This window comes from Artibeus jamaicensis, unplaced genomic scaffold, assembly GCF_021234435.1.
Source record: "Artibeus jamaicensis isolate MK-2021 breed Jamaican fruit bat unplaced genomic scaffold, CSHL_Jam_final contig_135, whole genome shotgun sequence".
Taxonomy (NCBI): Eukaryota; Metazoa; Chordata; class Mammalia; order Chiroptera; family Phyllostomidae; genus Artibeus; species Artibeus jamaicensis.
Window position 1 is genome coordinate 991,718 of NW_026521267.1, and position 24,388 is coordinate 1,016,105.

Genomic DNA, 24,388 nt, shown 5'->3' on the forward strand with positions numbered 1-24,388 from the left:
TTTATTTATTTTTACAGAGGGGAAGGGAGGGAGAAAGAGGGAGATAAACATTAGTGTGTGGTTGCCTCTCACATGCCCCCTACTGGGGACCTGGCCCACAACCCAGGCATGTGCCTTGACTGGGAATTGAACCAGCTACCCTTTGGTTTGCAGGCCAGCACTCAATCCACTGAGACATACCAGCCAGGGCTGAAAACTTACTTGAAAAAATAATAAAAGAAAACCTGCCTAATTTGGCAAAGGAGATAGACATACAAATCCTAGAAGTACAGAGTCCCACACAAGATGGACACAAAGCAGACTACACCAAGACACATCATAATTAAAATGACAAAGTTTAGGCCTGGCTGGTGTGGCTCAGTAGACTGAGTGCCAGCCTGCAAACTGAGGGGTCACCAGTTCAATTCCCAGTCAGGACACATGCCTGGGTTGCAGACCAGGTCCCTGGCAGGGGGTGAGCAAGAGGCAACTACAGATTGACATTTTTCTCCTTCTCAAGCCCTTCCTCTCTCTCTAAAAATAAACAAATAAAATCTTCAAAATAAATAAATAAATTGCCAAAGGTTAAAGATAAAGAATCTTAAAAGCAGCAAGAGAAAAGCAGATGGTTACCTACAAAGGAGTTCCCATAAAACTGTCAGCTAATTTCTCAAAAGAAATTTTGCATGCTAGAAGGGACTGGCAAAAAGTTTTCAAAGTGATGAAAAGCAAGGACCTACAACCTAGATTACTCTATCTGGAACAAAAGGGCAGGACTTCCGGCCAAGATGGAGGCATAAGTGGAAACACTGTACCTCCTCACACATCCAAAATTAGGATAACAAAGATTTGGAAAAAAAAAACACAACCAGAACAGACAGATAATTTAACTGTACAGAAGTCCGACAACCATTCATCCAGACTGGTAAGAGGGGCAGAGTCGGCAGCCAGAAGGTAGAGAGGGGTCTCAGCAGGAAAAAGTGGAGGCTGGCAGACCCAGGAGTGCAGGCCGTGTGGGGCTAGCAGACCCTGGGCATGGGGAGGAAACGAGCAGACCCAGTGGGTCACGCAAGGCTGCTGACTGACGACAGTCACACATTCCCACACGGATAAACCAGGCAAAAACGGGCAGCGAGACAGACTGCACAACCCACAGCCCCAGCTCTGGGAAATACAGCCTAAAAGCACCGATTGAAAACATTTGTGGGGGCTGAGGTGCCTGGAGAGACTCCCAGCCTCACAGGAGAGTTTGTCAAAGAGACCCACGGGGTCCTAGAACCTACACAAGCCCACCCACCCGGGAACCAGCACCAAAAGGGCACAATTTGCTTGCAGGAAGCAGTGGAAGGGGCTGAAATACAAGACAGAGCAGAACAAGCGCCATTGTTCCCACTCTGACCCCACCCTGACATACAGCATCACAACCTAGTGACTGGGTTACCCCACCCTGATGAACATCTAAGGCTCCACCCCTCAATAAATAACAGGCATGACCAGACCAAATTTAAAAAAGGGGGGGGGGCTCAAACGAGGAAATCAAAGCCCCAGAGCCAATACTTTTAAGCAACCAAGTGATAGCCAACCTATCAGATGCACAGTTCAAAACACTGGTGATCAGGATGCCCACAGAACTGATTGATTTTGGTCACAAATTAGATGAAAAAATGAAGGCTGCACTAAGTAAAATGGAGGAAAATGCACAGGGAACCAATAGTGATGGAAAGAAAACTGGGACTAAAATCAATGGAGTGGACCAGAAGGAAGAAAGAAATAACCAAACAGAAAAGAATAAAGAAACAAGAATTCAAAGAAAATTAGGAGACTTAGGAACCTCCGGGACATCTTTAAACATTCCAACATCCGAATTGTGTGTTTACCAGAAGGAGAAGAGGAAGAACAACTAGTGGAAAACTTAGTTGAACAAATAATAAAGGAGAACTTCCCCAATCTGGCAAAGGAAATAGACTTCCAGGAAATTCAGAAGCTCAGAGTCCCAAAGAAGGTGGACCCAAGGAGAAACATACCAAGGCACATCATCATTACATTAGCCAAGATTAAAATGAAGGGGAGAATTCTAGAAGCAGCAAGAGATAAGGGGACAGTCGCCTACAAAGGAGTCCCCATCAGACTATCAGCTGATTTCTCAAAAGAGACCTTACAGGCAAGAAGGGGCTAGAAAGAAGTATTCCAAGTCATGAAATGCAAGGACCTCCATCCAAGATTGTTCTATCCAGCCAAGGTTTCATTTAGAATGGAAGGGCAGATAAAGTGCTTCTCAGATAAGGTCAAGTTCAAGGAGTTCATCATCACCAAGCCCTTACTGTATGAAATGTTAAAGGGACTTATCTAAAAAAAAGAAGAAAAAATATGAACAGTGAAAGGATAGCAAACTCACAGTTATTAACAACCACACCTAAAACAAAATCAAACTAAGTGGACAGCTAGAACAGGAGTTGAGCTACGGAAAAGGAGATCACGTACAGGGTTAGCAACAGGGGAGTGGGAGGAGGAGAAGGGAGGCAGAAGGTACAGCGAATAAGTAGCATAGACGATGGGGAGAAAATAGACAGGGGCGGGCAAGAGTATTATGAGAAAACCAGACGCTAAAGAACTTATGACACATGGACACGAACTAAAGTGGGGGAATGTGGGTGGAAGCGGGACACAGGGTGGAAGGGAAGGAAGGGGGGATATGGGACAACTGTAATGGCATAATCAATAAAATATATTATTAAAAAAAAAGAATGGAAGGACAGATAAAGTGTTTCCTAAACAAGGTTAATCTGAAGGAGTACATCACCACCAAGTCATTATTATATAAAATCTTAAAGGGACTTATTTAAGAAAAGGAAGATCAAAACTATTAACATTAAAATGACAATAAATTCACAACTATCAACAACTGAATCTAAAAAGCAAATTAAGCAAACAAGCAGAACAGAAACAGAATCATAGATACGGAAACTATTTGGAGGGTTACTAGCTGAGAGGGGGAACGGGAAGAATGGGGGAAAGGTGCAGGGATTAAAAATTACAATTTTGTAGATGGCGTCAGAGTAAGAGGGAGCGGATTCTAGCTCCCGCACTCGTGGGTGAAAATCCTGGCAGATCTATAGAAAAGCAGCGCACTAATCCATCAGTTATCCAGCATTTGTGAAATTAAAAGAACAGAGACTCTGTTGGACGCTGAAACATCAGAAAGCGGCAGGTCAGTGGGGCTTTGGGGACCAGAGTAAAGACAAAGCAGCAGCGGGGCTGGCGCCCCAGGCCAAGTGGCCCCGGTGCTGCATCTACGGCCAGGGTCCAGAACCATCGGTCTGAGACCAACACCAGAGAGGTCTACCACAGGATCTTGGGCACCCAGCAGCTCCAGTGGCCACCAGCGTGGGCCAGCAGCTCCCCTGCTTCCCGTATAAGCAAAACTGGACAACACTGGGCAGAGACCTGTCTGCTTGCCGGCTCCCATTTTTGGGGAGGGGTACAAAGACACAGGGCCTGGTTCAACTGCAGACTCTGTGATTGCAAGCCTGGGAGAATCCAGAGACACATTAGCCTCGCGGGTTTGGCTGGGGACTGAGTGGGAATGAGAGACAGGCTGTCCGGAGAGTTTTGTTTTGTTTTTTTTATTGAAAGTGGACTGAGGTGTTCTCCTGCCAGGGCAGATTGGCTTGCTTCCTATCCGGCCTTGCAGCGAGCCAGGGGGAAAGTGGAGGCATTTGGGGACTAGCCACACGAATGGGAAGTGCCCTGCCGGTTACTCTGGGTCCCAGAAGGTCTGGTGGAAGCGGAGGCCTCTGAGCCACCACCAGGGGACAGGGAAGCCCGCTGCCGGTTACACCAGTCCCAGAAGAATGAGCCCGCGGGTGCAGAGAGTTCGGAGAGGTGCCGCAGAACAAAGACGCTCCCTGGCGGTTTCTTGCTCGCTCGCATAGCCCGACTCTAGCGCGCACTGGCACAGAGATCTTTGAGCCGGGGCTGGGGGGGGGGCATGCAGATAACTCTAGGCTGACGCCATTAGGATTGGGAAGTGCATCCGGCCAACCCGGACCTGGAAGTGCAGGTTGCGCAGTCCCTGACTGCCCCGGGAGTGTGCCCGGCAAGTGCGCAGGCGCCCACACCCCAATCTGGTAGACTGGCTGGTGCACACACTTGCGCAGGCATCCCAGCACACAGGGAGATCCTGCTACAACTAGAAAAACCAGTCTGGACAGTTTGAAACCAACAAGGGAAAGGTTTCTCTGTTATTGTTGTTGTTGTTATTGTTTATTTGTTTTTTTGCTGTTTACTTGTTTGTGTTTTGGGTTTTTTAAATTTTTTATGTTTTTTTCCTTTTTTTAGTAACTTTTTTGTGCATTAGTTTAGTAACCTTATATATTTTTTAAATTTTATCACTGCTTTATCTTTCTATACTTTGTTCCTCTCCTTTCTTTTTCCCTGTTTTAGTCCTTCTCCCTTTCCTCTTAAACTCATTGCTTTCACCTCCCCTCTCCTGCCTTTTCATTTGATTGTATGTTGCTTCGTTTCCTTTTACCCGCAAGAGACACCAACAACTAGGAACTGTGAAAGGACCAGAATAGGACCCGAAGAGGGGGCATCTCAACAGTAGAGACAGAGAAACAAACTTCACCTTCCTATAGCAGCGAAGCCACAAGGAGATGCATTTTTTCATTATTTTCTCCTCTTTTATATTTTAATAGTATCTCTGTATTCCTCCTTTTTCTGTATAGGCTTCTTAGTCTCGAGTAGGTATATTGTATTATTAGACAGGCTCCCCCTGTCCTTTCCTCCACAGTGCTTTGCTAACCCTCTAAACTACACGCCACTTGTTTTCCTTTAGCACACTACCTAAAGCACTATACCCCCTACTCAGACAGATCACATAGAGATTGTTATACGAGTGCTGCTCTAATATTAGTGTAAATAATAGCTGATCTATGCAACAGTAAATAGTTCACAACACATTTCCCGGATCTTAACCATTGTACAGGTCCCTGAACTCTATCACTGTAGTGGTTACCTCTATTTACTCACACACCACGCCTATTCACCGTTCCTTATACTCACCTTACCTCAAAATCTGACCATCTAAAACCTCACTGCTTTCTACTTACAACTAACAAGACTTCCCTCCCCAACAAGAGGCTTATCTTTTGTCCATCATCTCATAAAAGTGTCAAGTTGGGCTGAAGAATACGGTTAATACAATATACAGTCTAAAGATCACCTATCTCCTCTCTACCAGCTGTGACTGTAAATATCATAAAAAACTCTTCTGCTGTCATAAACCATTTTGTCTCCTCCTACAAGTGATTACACATACACAATAAAAGGAGTAGGTGGAAACGGAGAACATCAAGATACCTGAAGGAGCCTGCACCACTGAAATTCACAGGCAGTATACCACAGAAGTTCACAGCATAAACCCAGGGAGTCAGAACAGATCAATTTTAGAAGCTGAGGCCAACAAGAAGAGTCGCACAAACAATGGGAAGACAAAGAAACAATCCCCAAATAAAAGAAAAAGCAGAGGCTTCAAAAAGAATGTTAGATGAAATAGAAGCTAATCAACTAACAGATAATGAATTCAAAGCACTGGTAGTCACGAAGTTCAAAGAGCTTCAATGAGCTACCAAAAACTACAGGGGAGCTACAATGACCTCACCACAAACTATACCAACATGAAAAAGGAAATAGAAACTATCAGCAAGGGACAAGAGGAAATGAAGAATACAATCTCTGAATTGAAGAACACAGTAGATAGTTTCAAAAGTAGGATAGAAGAGGCGGAGGATAGGATTAGTGAGCTGGAGGACAAAGTAGAAAGCATCTCACAGAAAGAGCAGGAAAATGAAAAGAAACTTAGAAAGAATGAAGAGGGATGAAGAGAAATAAAAGACAATATGAAACATAATAATATCTGAATAATAGGGATACCAGAAGGAGAAGAAGAAGAACAAGGAATAGAAAACATATTTGAACGAGTAATGAGAGAAAATTTTCCTAATTTGATGACAAAAAAAGTCACACAAATCCAGGAATCACAGAGAGTCCCAATCAAGAGGAACCCAAGGAGGCCCACTTCAAGACACATCATCATCAAAATGGCAAAATTCCAAGACAAACAGAGATTCTTAAAGGCAGCAAGGGAGAAAAAAGAAGTAACATACAAGGGAGCCCCAATAAGGCTAGCTACTGACTTCTCAATGGAAACACTCCAAGCAAGAAGAGAATGGCAAGACATATTCCAAGTAATGAGAACCAGGGGCTTACAACCAAGGCTACTTTACCCAGCAAGGCTATCAATCAAGATAGAAGGCCAAATAAAGAGCTTCCAAGACAAAAGAAGTCTAAAAGAATATGTCTCCACCAAACCAGTCCTACAAGAAATACTAAAAGGACTACTTTAAGAAAAGGAAGGAAAAGTGAGAGACAGAGAAGAACACAGGTACAAAAATGGCAATGAATAAGTACCTATGAATAATAACTTTAAACATAAATGGATTAAATGGTCCAATCAAAAGACACAGAATAGCTGAATGGATAAGAAAGCATGACCCTCACATATATTGCCTACAAGAGACCCACCTCAGGACAAAGGACCATCACAGACTAAAAGTGAAAGGCTGGAAACAAATTTACCAAGGAAATGGACAAGAAAAAAAAGCTGGGGTAGCAATTCTCATATCAGACAAAATAGACTTCAAAAAGAGGACCATAAAGAGAGACCCAGAAGGTCACTTCATAATACTCAAGGGAAGAATCTACCAAGAAGACATTCACATCATAAATATATATGCACCCAACATAGGAGCACCAAAATATATCAAGAAAATCTTAGAGGACTTCAAGAATAATATTGACAGCAACACAATTATAGTAGGGGATTTTAACACTCCACTATCAAAAATGGACAGATCTTCCAAACAAAATATAAATAAAGATATTGTGTCATTAAACAACACCCTAGATGAAATGGACATAACTGATATATATAGAGCCCTTCATCCCAAAGAAGCTAAATACACATTCTTTTCAAATGCACATGGAACATTTTCAAAAATCGACCACATGATAGGTCACAAAATGAGCCTCAACAAAGTCAAGAAAACTGAAATCATACCAAGCATTTTCTCTGACCACAAGGAACTGAAATTGGAAACTAACCCTAGAGGAAAAAACCCAAAGCACCCAAAATCATGGAGACTGAATGGTATGCTATTAAACAACAAATGGGTCAAGAATGAAATTAGGGAAGAAATCAAAAAGTTTCTGGAAACAAATGAAAACGATCTCACAACAACCCAAAACTTATGGGACACAGCGAAGGCAGTCCTGAGAGGGAAGTTTATAGCAATACAGGCCTACCTAAAGAAGACAGAAACATTTCAAACAAACAACCTTACTCTACGCCTGCAACAACTCGAGGAACAACAACAAAAACAGCCCAAAGCAAGTAGAAGGAAGGAAATAACCAAGATTAGAGCAGAACTAAATGACATAGAGACGAAAAGCACAATCCTAAGGATTAATGAATCCAGGAGTTGGTTCTTTGAGAAGATAAACAAAATAGACAAGCTTTTAAGTAGGCTCATCAAGAAAAGAAGGGAACGGACACAAATAAACACAATCAGAAATGAAAGAGGAGAGATTACAACTGACACCACAGAAATGGAAAGGACTGTAAGAAATTACTATGCAGAACTGTATGCCAAGAAATTTGAGAACCTAGGGGAAATGGACACATTTCTAGAAAAATATAATCTCCCAAAACTCAATGAAAAAGAAGTAGAACACCTGAATAGACCAATAACAGCAAAAGAAATTGAAGCAGTAATCAAAAAACTCCCATTACACAAAAGCCCTGGACCAGATGGGTTCACAAGAGAATTCTACAAAGCATTTAAAGAAGAGCTAACCCCCATTCTTCACAGACTATTCCAAAAAGTCCAAAAGGATGGAAAACTCCCAAACTCCTTTTATGAAGCCAGCATCATCCTAATTCCAAAACCAGATAGAGATACAACAAAGAAAGAAAACTTCAGGCCAATATCGCTGATGAACATAGATGCTAAAATCCTCAACAAAATATTGGCAAATCGCATCCAACAACATATCAAAAAGATCATACACCATGATCAAGTAGGATTCATCCCAGGAATGCAAGGATGGTTCAATATTCGCAAATCAGTAAATGTAATACATCATATAAACAAAAGCAAAGACAAAAACCACATGATCATATCAATAGATGCAGAAAAAGCTTTCGATAAGGTACAACACCCATTTATGATAAAAACACTCAGCAAAGTGGGAATACAAGGAGCATTTCTCAAAATAATAAAGGCCATATATGAGAGACCTACAGCCAATATCATACTCAATGGGAAAAAACTAAAAGCTTTTCCACTAAGATCAGGAACAAGACAAGGTTGTCCACTTTCACCACTTCTATTCAATATAGTATTGGAAGTTTTAGCCACAGCGATCAGGCAAGAAAAGGAAATAAAAGGCATCCAAATAGGAAAGGAGGAAACAAAACTGTCACTGTTTGCAGATGACATGATAGTGTACATGGAAAATCCTATAGACTCTACCCAAAAACTCCTCAAACTAATTGATGAGTTTGGCAAAACAGCTGGTTACAAAGTCAATATCCAGAAATCAAAGGCATTTTTGTATACCAACAGTGAATCAGCAGAAGCAGAAATAAAGAGAAAAATCCCATTTGATATAGCAAAAAGAAAAATAAAATATCTGGGAATAAACCTAACCAAGGAGGTAAAAAACCTGTATGCAGAAAACTACACAGCCCTGAAGAACGAAATCAAGGAAGACACAAACAAATGGAAACATATACCTTGTTCATGGATTGGAAGAATTAACATTATCAAAATGTCCATACTACCCAAAGCAATATACAGATTCAATGCAATACCTATTAAAGTACAAATGGCATATTTCACAGACATAGAACAAACACTTCGAAAATGTATATGGAACCATAAACGAGCTCGAATAGCAGCTGCTCTTTTGAGAAAGAAGAACAAAGTAGGGGGATCACAATACCTGATATCAAACTGTATTACAAGGCCACTGTAATCAAAACAGCCTGGTACTGGCATAAAAACAGGCACATAGACCAATGGAACAGAACAGAGAGCCCAGAAATCAACCCAACTCTCTACAGTCAATTAATATTCGACAAAGGGGGCAGTAACATCAAATGGAGTAAAGATAGCCTCTTCAACAAATGGTGTTGGGAGAACTGGACAGCTACATGCAAAAAAATGAAACTTGAGCACAGACTTACACCATACACCAAAATAAATTCAAGGTGGATAAAAGACTTAAATGTAAGTCGTAACACCATTAAAGTCCTAGAGGAGAACATTGGCAAGAAAATCTCAGATATTTCACGCAGCAACTTCTTTACTGATATGTCCCCTAGAGCAAGGAATGTAAAGGAAAGAATAAACAAATGGGATCTCATCAAAATAAAAAGCTTCTGCATGGCTAAAGAAAACAGTATTAAATTAGCAAGACAACCAACTGTATGGGAAAACATATTTGCCAATGATACCTCAGACAAAGGTTTAATCTCTAAAATATACAAAGAACTTACACGACTCCACTCTAAGAAGACACCCAACCCAATTAGAAAATGGGAAAAGGACTTGAACAAACACTTCTCCAAGGAGGACATACAGAACATTCAGAGACACATGAAGAGATGCTCAATATCATTAGCTATCAGAGAGATGCAAATTAAAACCACAATGAGATACCACTTTACACCAGTCAGGATGGCTATCATAAACAAAGCAACAAACAACAAATGTTGGAGGGGTTGTGGGGAAACGGGGTCCTTAGTTCACTGTTGGTGGGAGTGCAGACTGGTACAACCATTATGGAAAACAGTATGGATTTTTTTCAGAAAAATAAAAATCGACCTGCCTTTTGACCCAGCAATTCCACTGCTAGGATTATATCCTAAGAACCCTAAAACATCAATATCAAAGAACCTATGCACCACAATGTTCATAGCAGCACAATTTACAATAGCCAAGAGTTGGAAGCAACCTAGGTGCCCATCAGTAAATGAATGGATCCAAAAATTGTGGTACATATACACAATGGAATTCTATGCTGCAGAGAGAAAGAAGGAGCTACTACCCTTTGCAACAACATGGATGGAACTGGAAAGCATTATGCTGAGTGAAATAGGCCAGGTGCTGAAAGACAAATACCATATGATCTCACCTTTAACAGGAAGCTAAACAACAAAACAAACAAGTAAGCAGAAAAAAAAAACCCAAAAAACAAAGACACTGAAATAGAGAACAAGGGGATAGTGACCAGAGGGGGAGAAGGAAGGGAAGTTAAGGGGAAAAAGGGGGGAGGGATTTGGAGGAACAAATAGGAAGGACACAGGGACGAGAACTAAGGGGGGGGAATGGGAGGGAGGTGGGGAGCAAGGGGCAGGGGAGGCTGGGATGGGAAAAATAGTCAAAAAACTGTACTTGAAAAATAACTAAATAAAATTTAAAAAAAAAAAAGAACTTTGACAAGTACCCAATAGTGAGAAAAAGACATTAGAAGCAACCTAATGATTACATGGAGATTGAAAAATTCACTACATGACTGGAGAGTTGAAAATGAAATTTAGAGGGAATGTGTTGCCTAATGAAGGAAGACAAAGAAAACTGGGGGGAAAATTAAAAATATATACATATTATATATGGAAAGAAAAAAAAAAAAAACAACTCCCATTACACAAAAGCCCTGGACCAGATGGGTTCACAAGAGAATTCTACAAAGCATTTAAAGAAGAGCTAACCCCCATTCTTCACAGACTATTCCAAAAAGTCCAAAAGGATGGAAAACTCCCAAACTCCTTTTATGAAGCCAGCATCATCCTAATTCCAAAACCAGATAGAGATACAACAAAGAAAGAAAACTTCAGGCCAATATCACTGATGAACATAGATGCTAAAATCCTCAACAAAATATTGGCAAATCGCATCCAACAATATATCCAAGAGATTATACACCATGACCAAGTGGGATTCATCCCAGGGATGCAAGGATGGTTCAAGATTCGCAAATCAGTAAATGTAATTCATCACATAAACAAAAGCAAAGACAAAAACCACATGATCATATCAATAGACACGGAAAAAGCTTTTGATAAGGTCCAGCACCCATTTATGATAAAAACACTCAGCAAAGTGGGAATAGAGGGAGCATTCCTCAATATAATAAAGGCCATATATGAGAGACCTACAGCCAATATCATACTCAATGGGCAAAAACTAAAAGCTTTTCCACTAAGATCAGCAACAAGACAAGGATGTCCACTTTGATCACTTCTATTCAATATAGTATTAGAAGTTTTCGCCACAGCGATCAGGCAGGAAAAGGAAATAAAAGGCATCCAAATAGGAAAGGAGAAAACAAAACTGTCACTGTTTGCAGATGACATGATAGTGTACATGGAAAATCCTATAGACTCTACCCAAAAACTGCTCAAACTAATTAATGAGTTTGGCAAAACAGCTGGTTACAAAGTCAATATCCAGAAATCAAAGGCATTTTTGTATACCAACAGTGAATCAGCAGAAGCAGAAATCAAGGAAAAAATTCCATTTGATATAGCAAAAAGAAAAATAAAATATCTGGGAATAAACCTAACCAAGGAGGTAAAAGACCTGTGTGCAGAAAACTACACAGCACTGAAGAAAGAAATCAAGGAAGACACAAACAAATGGAAACATATACCTTGTTCATGGATTGAAAGAATTAACATCATCAAAATGTCCATACTACTCAAAGCAATATACACATTCAATGCAATACCTATTAAAGTACCGATGGCATATTTCACAGACATAGAACAAACACTTCAAAAATTTATATGGAGCCATAAACGACGAATAGCAACTGCTCTTTTGAGAAAGAAGAACAAAGTAGGAGGGATCACAATACCTGACATCAAACTGTATTACAAGGCCAGTGTAATCAAAACAGCCTGGTACTGGCATAAAAATAGGCACATAGACTGACCAATGGAACAGAATGGAGAGCCCAGAAATCAACCCAACTCTCTACAGTCAACTAATATTCGACAAAGGGGACAGTAACATCAAATGGAGGAAAGATAGCCTCTTCAACAAATGGTGTTGGGAGAACTGGACAGCTAAGTGTAAAAAAATGAAACTTGAGCACCAACTTACACCATACACCAAAATAAATTCAAGGTGGATAAAAGATTTAAATATAAGCCGTGACACCATGAAGTCCTAGAGGAGAACATCGGCAAGAAAATCTCAGATATTCCACACAGCAACATTTTTACCGATATGTCCCCTAGAGCAAGGAATATACAGGAAAGAATAAACAAATGGGATCTCATCGAAATAAAAAGCTTCTGCATGGCCAAAGAAAACAGTATTAAATTAAAAAGACAACCAACTGTATGGGAAAACATATTTGCCAATGATACCTCAGACAAAGGTTTAATCTCCAAAATATACAAAGAACTTACACGACTCCACTCTAGGAAGACGTCGAACCCAATTAAAAAATGGGAAAAGGACCAAAAATGGGAAAAGGACCTGAACAGACACTTCTCCAAAGAGGACATACAGAATATCCAGAGACACATGAAGAGGTACTCAATATCGTTAGCTATCAGAGAGATGCAAATTAAAACCACAATGAGATACCACTTTACACCAGTCAGGATGGCTATCATAAGCAAAGCAACAAACAACAAATTTTGGATAGGTTGTGGGGAAAAGGGGTCCTTAGTTCACTGTTGGTGGGATTGCAGACTGGTACAACCATTATGGAAAACAGTATGGAATTTTCTCAGAAAAATAAAAATCGACCTGCCTTTTGACCCAGCAATTCCACTGCTAGGATTATGTCCGAAGAATCCTAAAACATCAATATCAAAGAACCTATGCACCACAATGTTCATGGCAGCACAATTTACAATAGCCAAGAGATGGAAGCAACCTAGGTGCCCATCAGTAAATGAATGGATCAAAAAATTGTGGTACATATACACAATGGAATTCTATGCAGCAGCGAGAAAGAAGGAGCTACTTTGTGACAACATGGATGGAACTGGAAAGCATTATGCTGAGTGAAATAGGCCAGATGTTGAAAGACAAATGCCATATGATCTCACCATTAACAGGAAGCTAAACAACAAAACAAACAAGCATGCAGAATAAAAACAAAGACACTGAAATAGAGAACAAGAGGATAGTGACCAGAGGGGAGAAGGAAGGGAAGTTAAGGGGAAAAAGGGGGAGGGATTTGGAGGAACAAATAGGAAGGACACAGGGATGAGGACTGTGGGGGGGAATGGGAGGGAGGTGGGGAGACGGGGCGGAGGGGGGGGCTGGGATGGGAGAAATTGACAAAAGAAAACTGTACTCGAAAATAACTAAATAAATTTTTTAAAAATGTGGAAAAAAATAAAATAAAATCCATGGTTATGTTAAAAAAAAAAAAAAGAATTACAATTTTGTAGGTACAGAATAGACCAGGGGATGTTAAGAACAGTATACAGGAAATGGAATGGCCAAAGAACTTACATGCCTGACCCATGGACATGAACTAAAGGGACAGGGGTTACTGCCAGAGGGAATGGGGAGTACCATGTAGAAGGCAAAGGGGGTAAAATTGGGACAACTGTAATAACATAACCAATAACATATATATTTTTAAATAAAATAAACCTGAAAAAAAAGTATCTTAGATGAACACAATGTACAAGGTACACTGGAAAAGACCAGTAGCAGATAACTTTGGAACATCTAATTTACCCTGCCATTAAGTCAGAAATCTCCTCAGGGAAACTGAAAAAACAATTTAATTAACTCTGCCCCTCTGCAGCAGGGCCAGGAGTGTCAGAGGAGCCCAGGTGAGACTTGGGCCTATCCAGTAAGTGCCCACAGGAGCTATATGCCTTGGTTTTCAACACTGCACTTCATAGAGATCTCAGGGCCAGCTGCACTTTAATTTATTATGTAAAAGTGTACATGCCATGCCTTGTCTTTATGGTTTCTATAGTAAAGCACTGCTAGTTCTTGCATGACCATTCTAAAAGGTTCCTCAGTCATCATCAGAGGATGACTTCACAATCAATATCCACAATCAATAGGGTGACCAATTTGTCCTGGTCTGCCAAGATTAGCACTGAAAGTCCTGCATCCTTGGAGGTTTCTGAGTCCAGGGGAAATAGGATGGTTGGTCACCCCTATAGTAAGGACTGTATCATATTACCCACCCTCCCACTGAGCCCAGGAGTCAGCTATTATCAGAAAGTCTTCTCTGCGAATCACCTTTCTAGACCGAAACACTCCTTTCTGTTATCTCTCTCCTTCAAAAGTGTTCCTCTTATTATTCTAGGTGAATAAATTAAAAATTCAGTCTGTCCTGGCAAAAACTGTCCCTCATTCAGTATCTACCATATCTCTTGGCACACCGATAAATATTTCTATTCCTATCAACTTATAAGTTAATCAATTCCACAACTTTGAGCTTATTCTATATAGGGCCACTTGGTTCTTCCCAAGTATTCAGACTCAGGACGAAAAATTCAAAACAGAAGTATTTTACATTAAAATAAATGTTTAAGGACCATGCTTCAGTCTTTATCTAACAAATCAGCATACTTAAATTCTGGAAGGCTGGCAGAAGCAAAGGCCAAAAACCTGACATTTCTTTCATCAGGCATCAACTACAGTTTCCTCTGCTTCTCGGTCCGTATTAGGAAAAATCCGTAAGACTGAATTCCACGAAAAATTGCCTAACAAAGTCACTTCTCTGTTCGCTACTGTTTCCGGAAAACCGCAGTGAGGACTGATCCTGCTCAGAAACAGGGGACCAGGTGCAGAAACCAGCTCTTCGCTGGATATACAGGCGCTCCCTGAACCATCTTTTCAGACCTCCCTTCAGTGAGAGCGCAGAACCCGGAAGACGTAGGGCAGTGGCTAGACGGCTTTCCCCCAGGGAAATGATAGGCCAACACTGTGGACAGCGTTTAAGGAAAGGGAAAGCGAGGAAACCACTGCTCTAGAAGCAGGGGCAGGTGCGGCGCGAGGAGGCCTCCAGAGCTGCAACCGGGAATAATGCCGCAATAGGGCGCAGAGTGTGCGCATAGCCTCCAGCATCTGGCAGGTGCCATCAGTTTGATCAGAGCCTGTTTGTTTCCTGTAAAATGAGTTTTGCCAAGGGTATTAAATCGTGCCGCGCTTCTTGCCGCGCGTGGGCACCGCAAGTACGGGGCTGCTGTAAGTTCCATCATCGTGATCGGCGGTCGGCCCCGCCGCTCAAGAACAAAGTCTGGAGGCCGGGCCTACCTGCAGTCCTTGGTCTCCGGGATCTGCCAGTCATCAGAGACGACTTGCGGCCGCAGGGGCCGGCGCTGCCGTAGCCCGTCCGCCTCGCTCATTCTGCGACTACTAGTGCTTCCCGCCCAGCAAATACCAAAACAGCAACGCGACACCGAGAAGGGCTGCACACCGCCCCCTCTCCGCCCGCCCACGCGCAGAAATGACGTGATTTCTCACGCCCCTTCCGGCAGCGGGGTGGGCAGGCTGCTGGGCGTTAGTCCTTGGGCCTGGCGGTCGGCTTCCCGCGGGTTCCTGAAGGCTGGTCGCAGGTCTTGGAACCGGCACAGAGTGGGTGAGTGCCTTTGGCCTGCGTTGCCTGCTTTCATTTCATTTCACTTGTAATGGCAACGACAACAATTATTGTTTTGCACCTCGCTTGTGCTTGGTTTGTGTTGGTAAAGAGGATGGTGCTGTTTATTAGAATCACAAAAGACGCGTTCTTACAGGCAGCGTAAAAAACATTTATGTGCCTTGGCTGGTGTGGCTCAGTGGATTGAGTGCCAGCCTGCCAACCGAACTGAAGGGTTGCCTGTTGGATTCCCAGTCAGGACACATGCATGGATTGCGGCCTGGTTCCCAGTTGGGGGCGTGTGAGAGGCAACCACGCACTAATGTTTCTCTCCCTCTTTCTCCCTCTCTTCCCCTCTCTCTAATAATAAATAAATCTTTTAAAAATATGAGATTATACTCTTAGAGATTCAGTAGAGCAACAATGCCTGCCTGAAAATTATACTTTGAACAGGTCCAGTTAAGAGGAAAACAGGCTAGAAAATGTCTCTTTGGTTAAGGCCAGAATTTGTGTGTTAAGTCTTTTGTGATGGTTACAACAGATGTTTGATAAAGTTTACAAAAAGTGCTAAGAAAACAATTCTAAATTAAATTACAGCAGGAGAGTGAAAGAGACAGTCTTATGTCTGCTTACCACTTAACAAAACACTTACTACATTCCTGTTTTGCCTGTTGGAATTTAGGATTGATTTCCAGGTGGCTATTTCCATAGGTTATTTTAGCCAAGCACCATATAACTTCAGGAGTCCCACCTGTTTGCACAGGGTTGTTCCGACTGCTGCCCCCAACCAGTCTACAGTAGCAGACATTTCTTTATACTCCAACTTGGCAACTGTCCCAAAGCTGGACCCCTTCCACCTTGCCTACTGCTTTGCCCATAGCTTATGTAAATTCTTTCAGACATTTTACTTCTCCTTTCCCCCTACTTAATATATTAAAATACTTGCAAAACTCTGTACCACAGACAGGCTGTCTGTTCTGCCTAGCCATACTGCCTAGCATCTTTGTCTCAATAAAACCTTACTTACAAAAAGACTTTCAGCCATGGATATTTTTTAAAAATTAGTTTGACATATCAAAAGGTTACCCAAGTAATAAACACAGGGTATAAATAACAGTAAGTAAGGTCTAAGAAAACATGAAATAATCATCAAATTGTCCTTTAATTTAGTGAACCAGGTGTAATTTGTAAGTGCTGGAAAATGATGGTAAGCAAACCACAAACTTGCCCAGTTATGGAAATTTAAGGAGAGAGACAACTTTAATCAGCTCACCATAATAAATGTAAAATTTTAAGTCTAATAAAGGAATAACATGAGAGAATTTTACAGCTGAGAGCTGAAAAAATGAATAGGATTTTGGTGAAGGGAGCAGGGAGTAGGATTCCCAGGCAAAGGAAACCAAGTCCTGTTACTATGTATCATCTCTAGAAAAGGCCTATTTGAAATTAAATAGTAAGAATTAATTCACTCACTGCACTCGAAGGCTTTCCTGATGGAAATGTGCCCTCCTCTTTTTTAGTGCTAGATGGCACTAGAATCCCACACAACTGTATCATAAGAAGAGATGAAAAAGAACCAACAAGAGGGAAGTGAAAAGTTCTATAAATCCAGGTCTTCAGGGATCCCAAGTTATAACTGGCAACACTTCATTCCCTGTTGAACAAAACCAATATATCAGGGAGGCTTTTGACAGTACTACATGATCTTGGCCCTTCTTGCCTGTCTGGATTATCCTTCCTTCCCTGACTCCCATGTTTCAAACACTCAGGATTGCTGCTACTTCTAATCCTGTGTCTCCTTGCCTTTATTCATATTATCTGTTCTCCCTGTGATAATGCTTCCCTTCAGCTCCACTTGGCCAAAAATATTTCATTATTCAAGACCTACTTCAAGTATCATTACTGAAAATCATTATTCCCTTAATTCCTTCCACAGAATATTTGTTTCTAAGGCACTTTGAACATGACTGAATTATATATAGGACATAGCACACCACATTAAAATTATTTATATTCTATGCCCACTGTTAAAGCTCTCCAACAAAAAGCAACCAGGAATATATTTGTAAAAAATATAGTGATAATGTTAGTAGACAATATAGTGACTGGTTAATAATACTGTACTGCATATTTGAAAGTTGCTAAGAGAATAGATCTTAGTCCTCATGACAAAAGAACAGTCTGTAACAATGTGTGGTGACAGATGTTAACTAAATTTGTGATCCGTCCACAATATATACAAATATCAAACCATTGTATTATACAACTAAAACTAATACAATGTTGTATATCAATTATTCCTCAATAAAAAATAACAAATTAGTTTTATTAAACTTCCTACAACAAAGGAATGCACCAGAGGTCCTGTGAGGCTCCTCAAAGCAGTGGAGTTATGGAAGGGTCCTCTTGGGATTTGGGGGCTGGAGTTAGTCACAGATCATCTTGGCAGGGATAGGTCAAGATTTGTAAACTAGGAGAATCTCTGGAAGGAGTCAGTGGTCTTTATCTTAGAACATGTGGTCTGAATGAGCTAAATGCCTTAAATGGTTTGAGCTGAGATCACTAATCCTTAGGCACAGTTTAGTATCATTTTTCTGTTTGTGAGTCATGATGAGGTCCATTTTGTTCATTGTGGCTTCAGTTCTCAGTCCCCTCACCCCACCCTCTAGCCTAACTGCCCCCCAATTATTGGCAGTAGGGTGGAACCCCTGCAATTATTTAGACCAGGTTTCTCAACCTCAACACTGTTGACATTTGGGGCCAGATAGTTTTCTGATGGGGGTCTGCAGGGGAGAAGCTTTCCTGTGCAGTATCACTGACCTCCACCCTCTAGGTTCTAATAGCATCCCACGTAGTAATGATAATCAATAATGCGGACAAGTGTGTCCCCTGGGGGCCAAAATAGCCCTGTTGAGAACCACTAGGTTAAACCAACCAGAACCTGTGCTGCACCCCCACCTGCCACACCCTAAAACTGGGGATGAGGCCCACTTTCACTGAAACACTGGCCCACATGGAGGACATTTATCTCAATAAACTCAGGGTTCTACCAGCTTAGAAGCAATGATGCTGGGCATGCAACCAAAAGTGTGCCTCACAGCTAAAACTAGAAACACACCTTTTTTCAGTCCATTGCTTTTTCCCAACCCCATTTTGTTTCTATTTCTTCTACAGATATCTCCTGAAAGCCTTCCAAGTGCTTAGCCAAGTACTGTAACAAAACAAAGGTAAAATAATATGAGTCAATGTGCAGGAATATTTCAGTCTGAGAGGGGAAATAAGAAGCATAACAACCAATATAAAGTAATGCCACTGAAGAACTACAGAGTACCTTGCAGACCAGAAGGAACAAGTCCCATTAATTGAAAGTGGCCAGAGAAGGCTTCTTACAGGAAGTTACCTGTAAACCAGGCCTTGAATTAGTAAGATTATCATGGACTAGTTGAGGGGATGATAAATGACAAGAAACAAGAGGAAAGTGTAGCATACCCAGGGATTGGTCAACAAGAGAATGATGATCAGTGTAGACCAAGTTTTGCATAATCAAGGAAGACTTGTCTGAAAGAAGCAAAAATCAGAAAAGGGCCAAGCCTTTCCTGCCTTCATTCAGATTAGGGAGAGCAGGAGGAACATTGGCCTGGTTAGCCTAGGGTTTTATAAGTGTTTGTGGTCTGATGGGAAGCTCTGGTTTCAGCTAAGGAGGACCATGGAGAGTACAAAGTTAGAGGATGTAGACTAGTTAGTTCACAGTAAAAAAAGGATTTTAGGGATTACTCAGTTGCCAGAAAGAGAAATCCATGAACAAGTTGAAGATGTGGAAGGGATCTATAGAAAGGATATGAAGATATCTTATAGAACTTAGTGCAGAAAGTACAACCAGTCCTCACAGACACTGGAACAAAGACCTAGAGAAACAGAAGCAAAGTTCTTCTCCACCTGCTGGCACCTCATAGTGTGCTGTTTCTGCATCCCCTCCATAATTCTGTGTAAGCCCTGTTGTTTGGTTGGCCTTTTTCTCTTTTGTCACCCTCCACTCTTGAGCTAGAAAAGATACATTGTCACTTTTCCAGCTCTTGAAGCTAAGGTGGTCACAAGCAATGTTCTGGCTGTGAGATAAAATCAGAAATCTAGGAATTCTTTTTAAGTGTCCAAAAGTTCATGCTTTTCTAATGAAAAGGACAGATGGTGTTATCCCTGCCCTTTCTTCTCCTGCCCTGAACTCCAAGTTATGCTTAGAATGGCAGCAGTTATGCATGACTGCAGGAGACACTTGAGTTCTAAAGGACATGCTGAGCACAGAAAATCCAAGGTCCTTGGTGGGACTATTGAGCTGCTGACCAACTGCCAACAACCACCTACACCTGGGCTTTTTGTTGCACAAGGAAAACAGTCCCATGTGCATCCAGGCCATTGTCAGCTAACAATGGATGCTTGTACCTGAACACTTTCTTTTGGATATGCCAACATTTTCAGGTTGAGCATGCCTGTGGCATAAAATTATCGCCTCAAGCATAGCTCTCCACAACTGCCCATTTCAAGTATTCTACTTCAGTTTCTTTGTCCAAAGTCCTGATTCCTGTACTGAGAATCTGAGGTTCCCAACTTCAGTGAGGTGCCCATGCCTGGTTGATTATCTGTGTTGGAGGACAGAATCTCATGGCCCACTAAGCATTCAATGGGCACTGGGACAGCAGACTAGATACTGTCGGCATCAGTAGGACAGAACTGTCACATGAAATGATGTTAGCCCCAATGAAAAGCAGGCAGGAGTAGAGGTAAGGATTATAAATATTGAGAGAAAAAGTCCTCAATACCCCTGAAGAGGAATAGTCTTAAGGTCAACAGAGACTCGATAGGAAAAGGCGCTCAGTAGGAAAGACATTCAGCACTTAATGTCTGCATGGGTATGATGTTCATTATTGTTATCTCCCTTGAAAAGTGAACTTAACCAATTGTGGGGGCAACTTTGCTCACAAGTTCCCCCATCTGCCATGGATGAAAATGAAACTACCAAGACATGATCTGCTTGGGGAGGAGAGGTGGTCAATCTCTCAGAGGAGAAAGACCAAGAGCTCCTTCCTCAATGGCTTTTATTAGGTTGTAATACACAGGAATACAGGTAAAGCTCATTGATCAATGTCAGGTGGCAAGGATCAAACAGATACCATTCCAAAAAAATCTGAGGACTTAATCTGAGTCAGTGTCTGTCAGGAAGAGGGTTGCAAAGACTTTGGGAGACACTCATTTCCTGCTCAGACCCTTATCATATGAATGAAAGCACTCTTAGCAAAGCAAGCTTCACAGGACTTAGGAACTCTTTCTTATGCTTGATCACCCTGGATCCCACTCTGGCCAGGCAAGGGGCTGCACTACCTTCCCCATCACAGGTTTTCAGGCTTAAGTGGATTAGATCCAGGAAGCACTTCTCCCACAGGACATGGTGACTCAGGCTATATCAAAATAGCCCCGGGGGGGGGGGGCAAGGGTCCATCACCCCCTCTTTGTTGCAGCTCCCTGAGTCCTTCCATGAAGGCCTCCCAAGTGATCGGGTCTGGCTTAGGTTTCCCCCAGCCTCTGAGGAGTTGTACCCATCATTGACTAACCAACCATGCGTGGGGGGCAGGGGAGGAAGCAGAGACAAGCTTTGTCTCCTTGTGGCTCGAATTCCGGAGGTCGCTCATTCAGCCTTAGCCATGGGGGGCAGTTACAACTCCTAAAACCAGGCAGAGCAGTTCCCAACAACCTATCTCTTGTTCCCTTGGGACTCAAACTGACATTTTGTGGTTGGCACAAGTCACTCACTAATCGTATGTTTCATTACAGCCAGAAACTATTTCTTGAAGCAACAAATCATTTCCCTTTGGCCTATTTTTGCTCTGCCTTTTTGAACAAACATATGCATACCTGTGACCATTAAAGGTTTCCTTGACTCTCAGAAATAAAGATATGTGTGGTTGAGTGAGGTGGTATTCTTCAGGAAAGGAATTGGCCCTAGTTGTGTCTGTTCAGAAGGCTACTTAGCGGAAATTTGGATCTGTAGGAGCAGGGAGACTAGACAACTCAGGGTTTCCCAGTTGGTGGCTCTTAAACCAACTGGGTTGCAAGAGAAATTGGCAGACTGACTATTCCAACAGTTTTCTGAACTTAGTACTTACTGGTTTGTTAATACTATATACTAGGATAGCTAACATCCCACTTTCTTTCATTTCCTACTTCTAGGTTTATTTAGTGTAGGATTCTTCCCCTCTGGCTCTTCACCTCCTTAGAGACAGCACTAAGCAGATGAGCACTTCTTCCTACCGTTGCTGGTTCATGTGGTTGCTTTTCCAGTTTGCTTTCTCTTAAGTCAAATGTTCCAGGAAGACCATCCCAGTGGTAGACATAATAACAGGAGTATTGTGACCTTCACAGTGGCAGTGACTAGACTCAGGCATTACATAAAAGTAACAATGAATGTATGTTATGCAACACTGGCAAATACGTCAACTGATCATCATGAATTATGTTACCCCCAATGCTGAACTTTATGATAGTGGTTCTCAACTTTGTACATTATAATCATCTGGGAAGCTTTAAACTACGCTGATGCCTGGGTCCCATCCGAGAAATTCCCATGTAATTGATTTGGAATATGACTCAGGCATCACAGCTTTAAATGCCCCCAGGTACTTTTAAAAGCCAAAGTTGAGCTGCTTGAAGAGGAAATAGGGAAGTATATATAGCATTCCAGTTATATATCCCCAGGAGGGATAGGACTTGAGTCCAGTGTCCCTAGGGTTAGAGACTGGGAGAATCACCTCTACCACCAACCTGAAGAACTGTCTGCCAACAGGAAACATCTGGGAGGCAGCTCTGGGCTGAAATGAGTTAGGGGAACTTTAGGCAAGACCATGATAAAATCCTTCTCTGGACTGGGACCCTGAGGAGCTGTGATTTGGCAGTAGTGAAACCAGAGGGTGCCTGGGTACCTGGACTCATGCTGCCTGTCATGGCTCAGCCAAAAAGCAGAGACAAGGACTGAATTATACTTAGACTTCTATTAATAGCAGAGGCTAGAAATCTAAGAAGATGGTGGGTAAAAACCCTAACATCCACCTTATCTTGAGCTTTGAGAAGCAAGTTTATATAGGGGGAATATAGGAAGGGGGAAATATTGGAAGGGGGAAATTCCTAGCAGGAGCACAAACATGCTGTTTCTCTTGGGAGAGGTAGTTGAAAGGGAAGTCTGCAGCTTCTTCCCAAGCTGGCTCCCTTTTCAGAATTTCTCTTCCTCTCTTTCCAAAGGCCTGAGGTTTATGGCCTGGGAAGTTATGTATTCTCAGGTTAGGGAGAGGAGGTATAAAACATTTACTCTCAATTTGATAGGGGACTCAAATGTTGGGAAGTTTTTAGTTTCAGGTAATAGCTAGTAAGCTTAGTAAACAATGTATGTAAAAAGCTATTGTTTCAGGAACTGAAGATATAACCCACTTTGACTCCAGGAGGCCATAAGCAGTTCCACCTTAGTCCCTCAGGAAGACAGCAAGCAATCAAGATGGTATCTGAGCCATTGTACTCCAGAGTGAGACCACCACCGCTCAGGACGTAGCTAACGACCACAACCTAGGGGGAGAATGCTGCAGTTTTTTTAAATCCAAGTAACTTTTCCCTGAGTTCTAAACCCCTTACTTTTACTTGTTCTTATTATAAAATGGGCCATTTTAAAATGTAATTTAAGATGGTCTTTTAGGGTACAAACCCACCATCTTCTCAGATCACCAGTCTTCTGAATAAAGGGCCCATAAAGATTCAATCCCTGTCTCTGCTTGTTGGGTCTGGTAGGTGACAGGCAGCATAAACATTGGCTTTTCTGGTTTCAAATTATGCTTGGTTGGGGAGATAAGGTCTAGAAATTCACTAGCTGGCTGTAAATTGCTCACACTGTTTGTTTAATTTTCTTGTCTCAGTTTTTCCATTGCACTTGCCCAGGAATTTTCCTAGCTTCTTGCTCATGCCACCTTTCTTAGTTTCGGGAACTGAAACTATTGATAGGGGATTTAAGACTTGGAAAAATTTTAGTTTAATAACTAATAAACTTAGTAGTCAATGCATGTAAAAGCTATTGTTCCAGGGAATGAAGGTATGACCCACCCTGACTCCAGGAGACCATAAGAAGTTCCACCTTTGTTCCTCAGGAGGACTGCAAGCAATTCAGGATGATATCTGAGCCATTGTACTCCAGGGTGAGACCACTACAGCCCAAGACACAGCTAAAGACCACCGCCTGGGGCACAGCTTAAGACCACCACTCAGGACAAGAACACTGAAGTTGTTTTTTTAATCCAACTAACGTTTCCCTGAATTCCAAACCTACACTTTGTTCTCCTTATAAAAACGACCATTTTAAAATGTAATTTAAGACGGTCTATTAGGGTACAAACCCGCCATCTTCTCAGATCGGCAACCATCTAAATAAAGTTCTCATAAAGATTCAATCGCTGTCTTTGCTTATTTGGTTTGGTAGTGACAGGCAGCCCAAACTCTGGTGTCTTTTCCCGTTTCTCTATGACCCACCGTAACTCCTGGAAACCACACAATTCCACCTTTGTGCCCCAGGAGAACTGCAAACAGTCAAGGTGGTATCTGAGCCACTGTGCTCCAAAAAGAGAATTCCAACACCCAGAACACAGATTCTAAGCCCTTTTCTCCTACCTATGCCTCTTCATTCAAA

At 41.8% G+C, this 24,388-nt stretch overlaps 1 protein-coding gene and 1 long non-coding RNA gene across 4 annotated transcripts in view; one reads left to right on the plus strand and one right to left on the minus strand.

Moving 5' to 3' along the window:
- APMAP (adipocyte plasma membrane associated protein) overlaps nt 1–15,526 on the minus strand; it is a 62,455-nt gene extending 46,929 nt beyond the window's left edge. The window contains exon 1 of one of the 3 annotated variants that reach the window (XM_053667227.1): nt 15,357–15,526. In XM_053667227.1, the coding sequence (XP_053523202.1) occupies nt 15,357–15,448 (92 nt within the window). In that variant the 5' untranslated portion in view covers nt 15,449–15,526. The remainder of the gene's footprint in view (nt 1–15,356) is intronic. The other 2 variants (XM_053667218.1, XM_053667216.1) reach the window with 2 other exon arrangements.
- A 3-nt stretch (nt 15,527–15,529) lies between these two features.
- Nucleotides 15,530–24,152, plus strand: LOC128627742 (uncharacterized). The gene is made up of 3 exons (XR_008392042.1): nt 15,530–15,681; nt 18,853–18,905; nt 23,853–24,152. It is a non-coding gene; the product is annotated as an uncharacterized LOC128627742 (long non-coding RNA).
- The last annotated feature ends 236 nt before the right edge of the window (nt 24,153–24,388 follow it).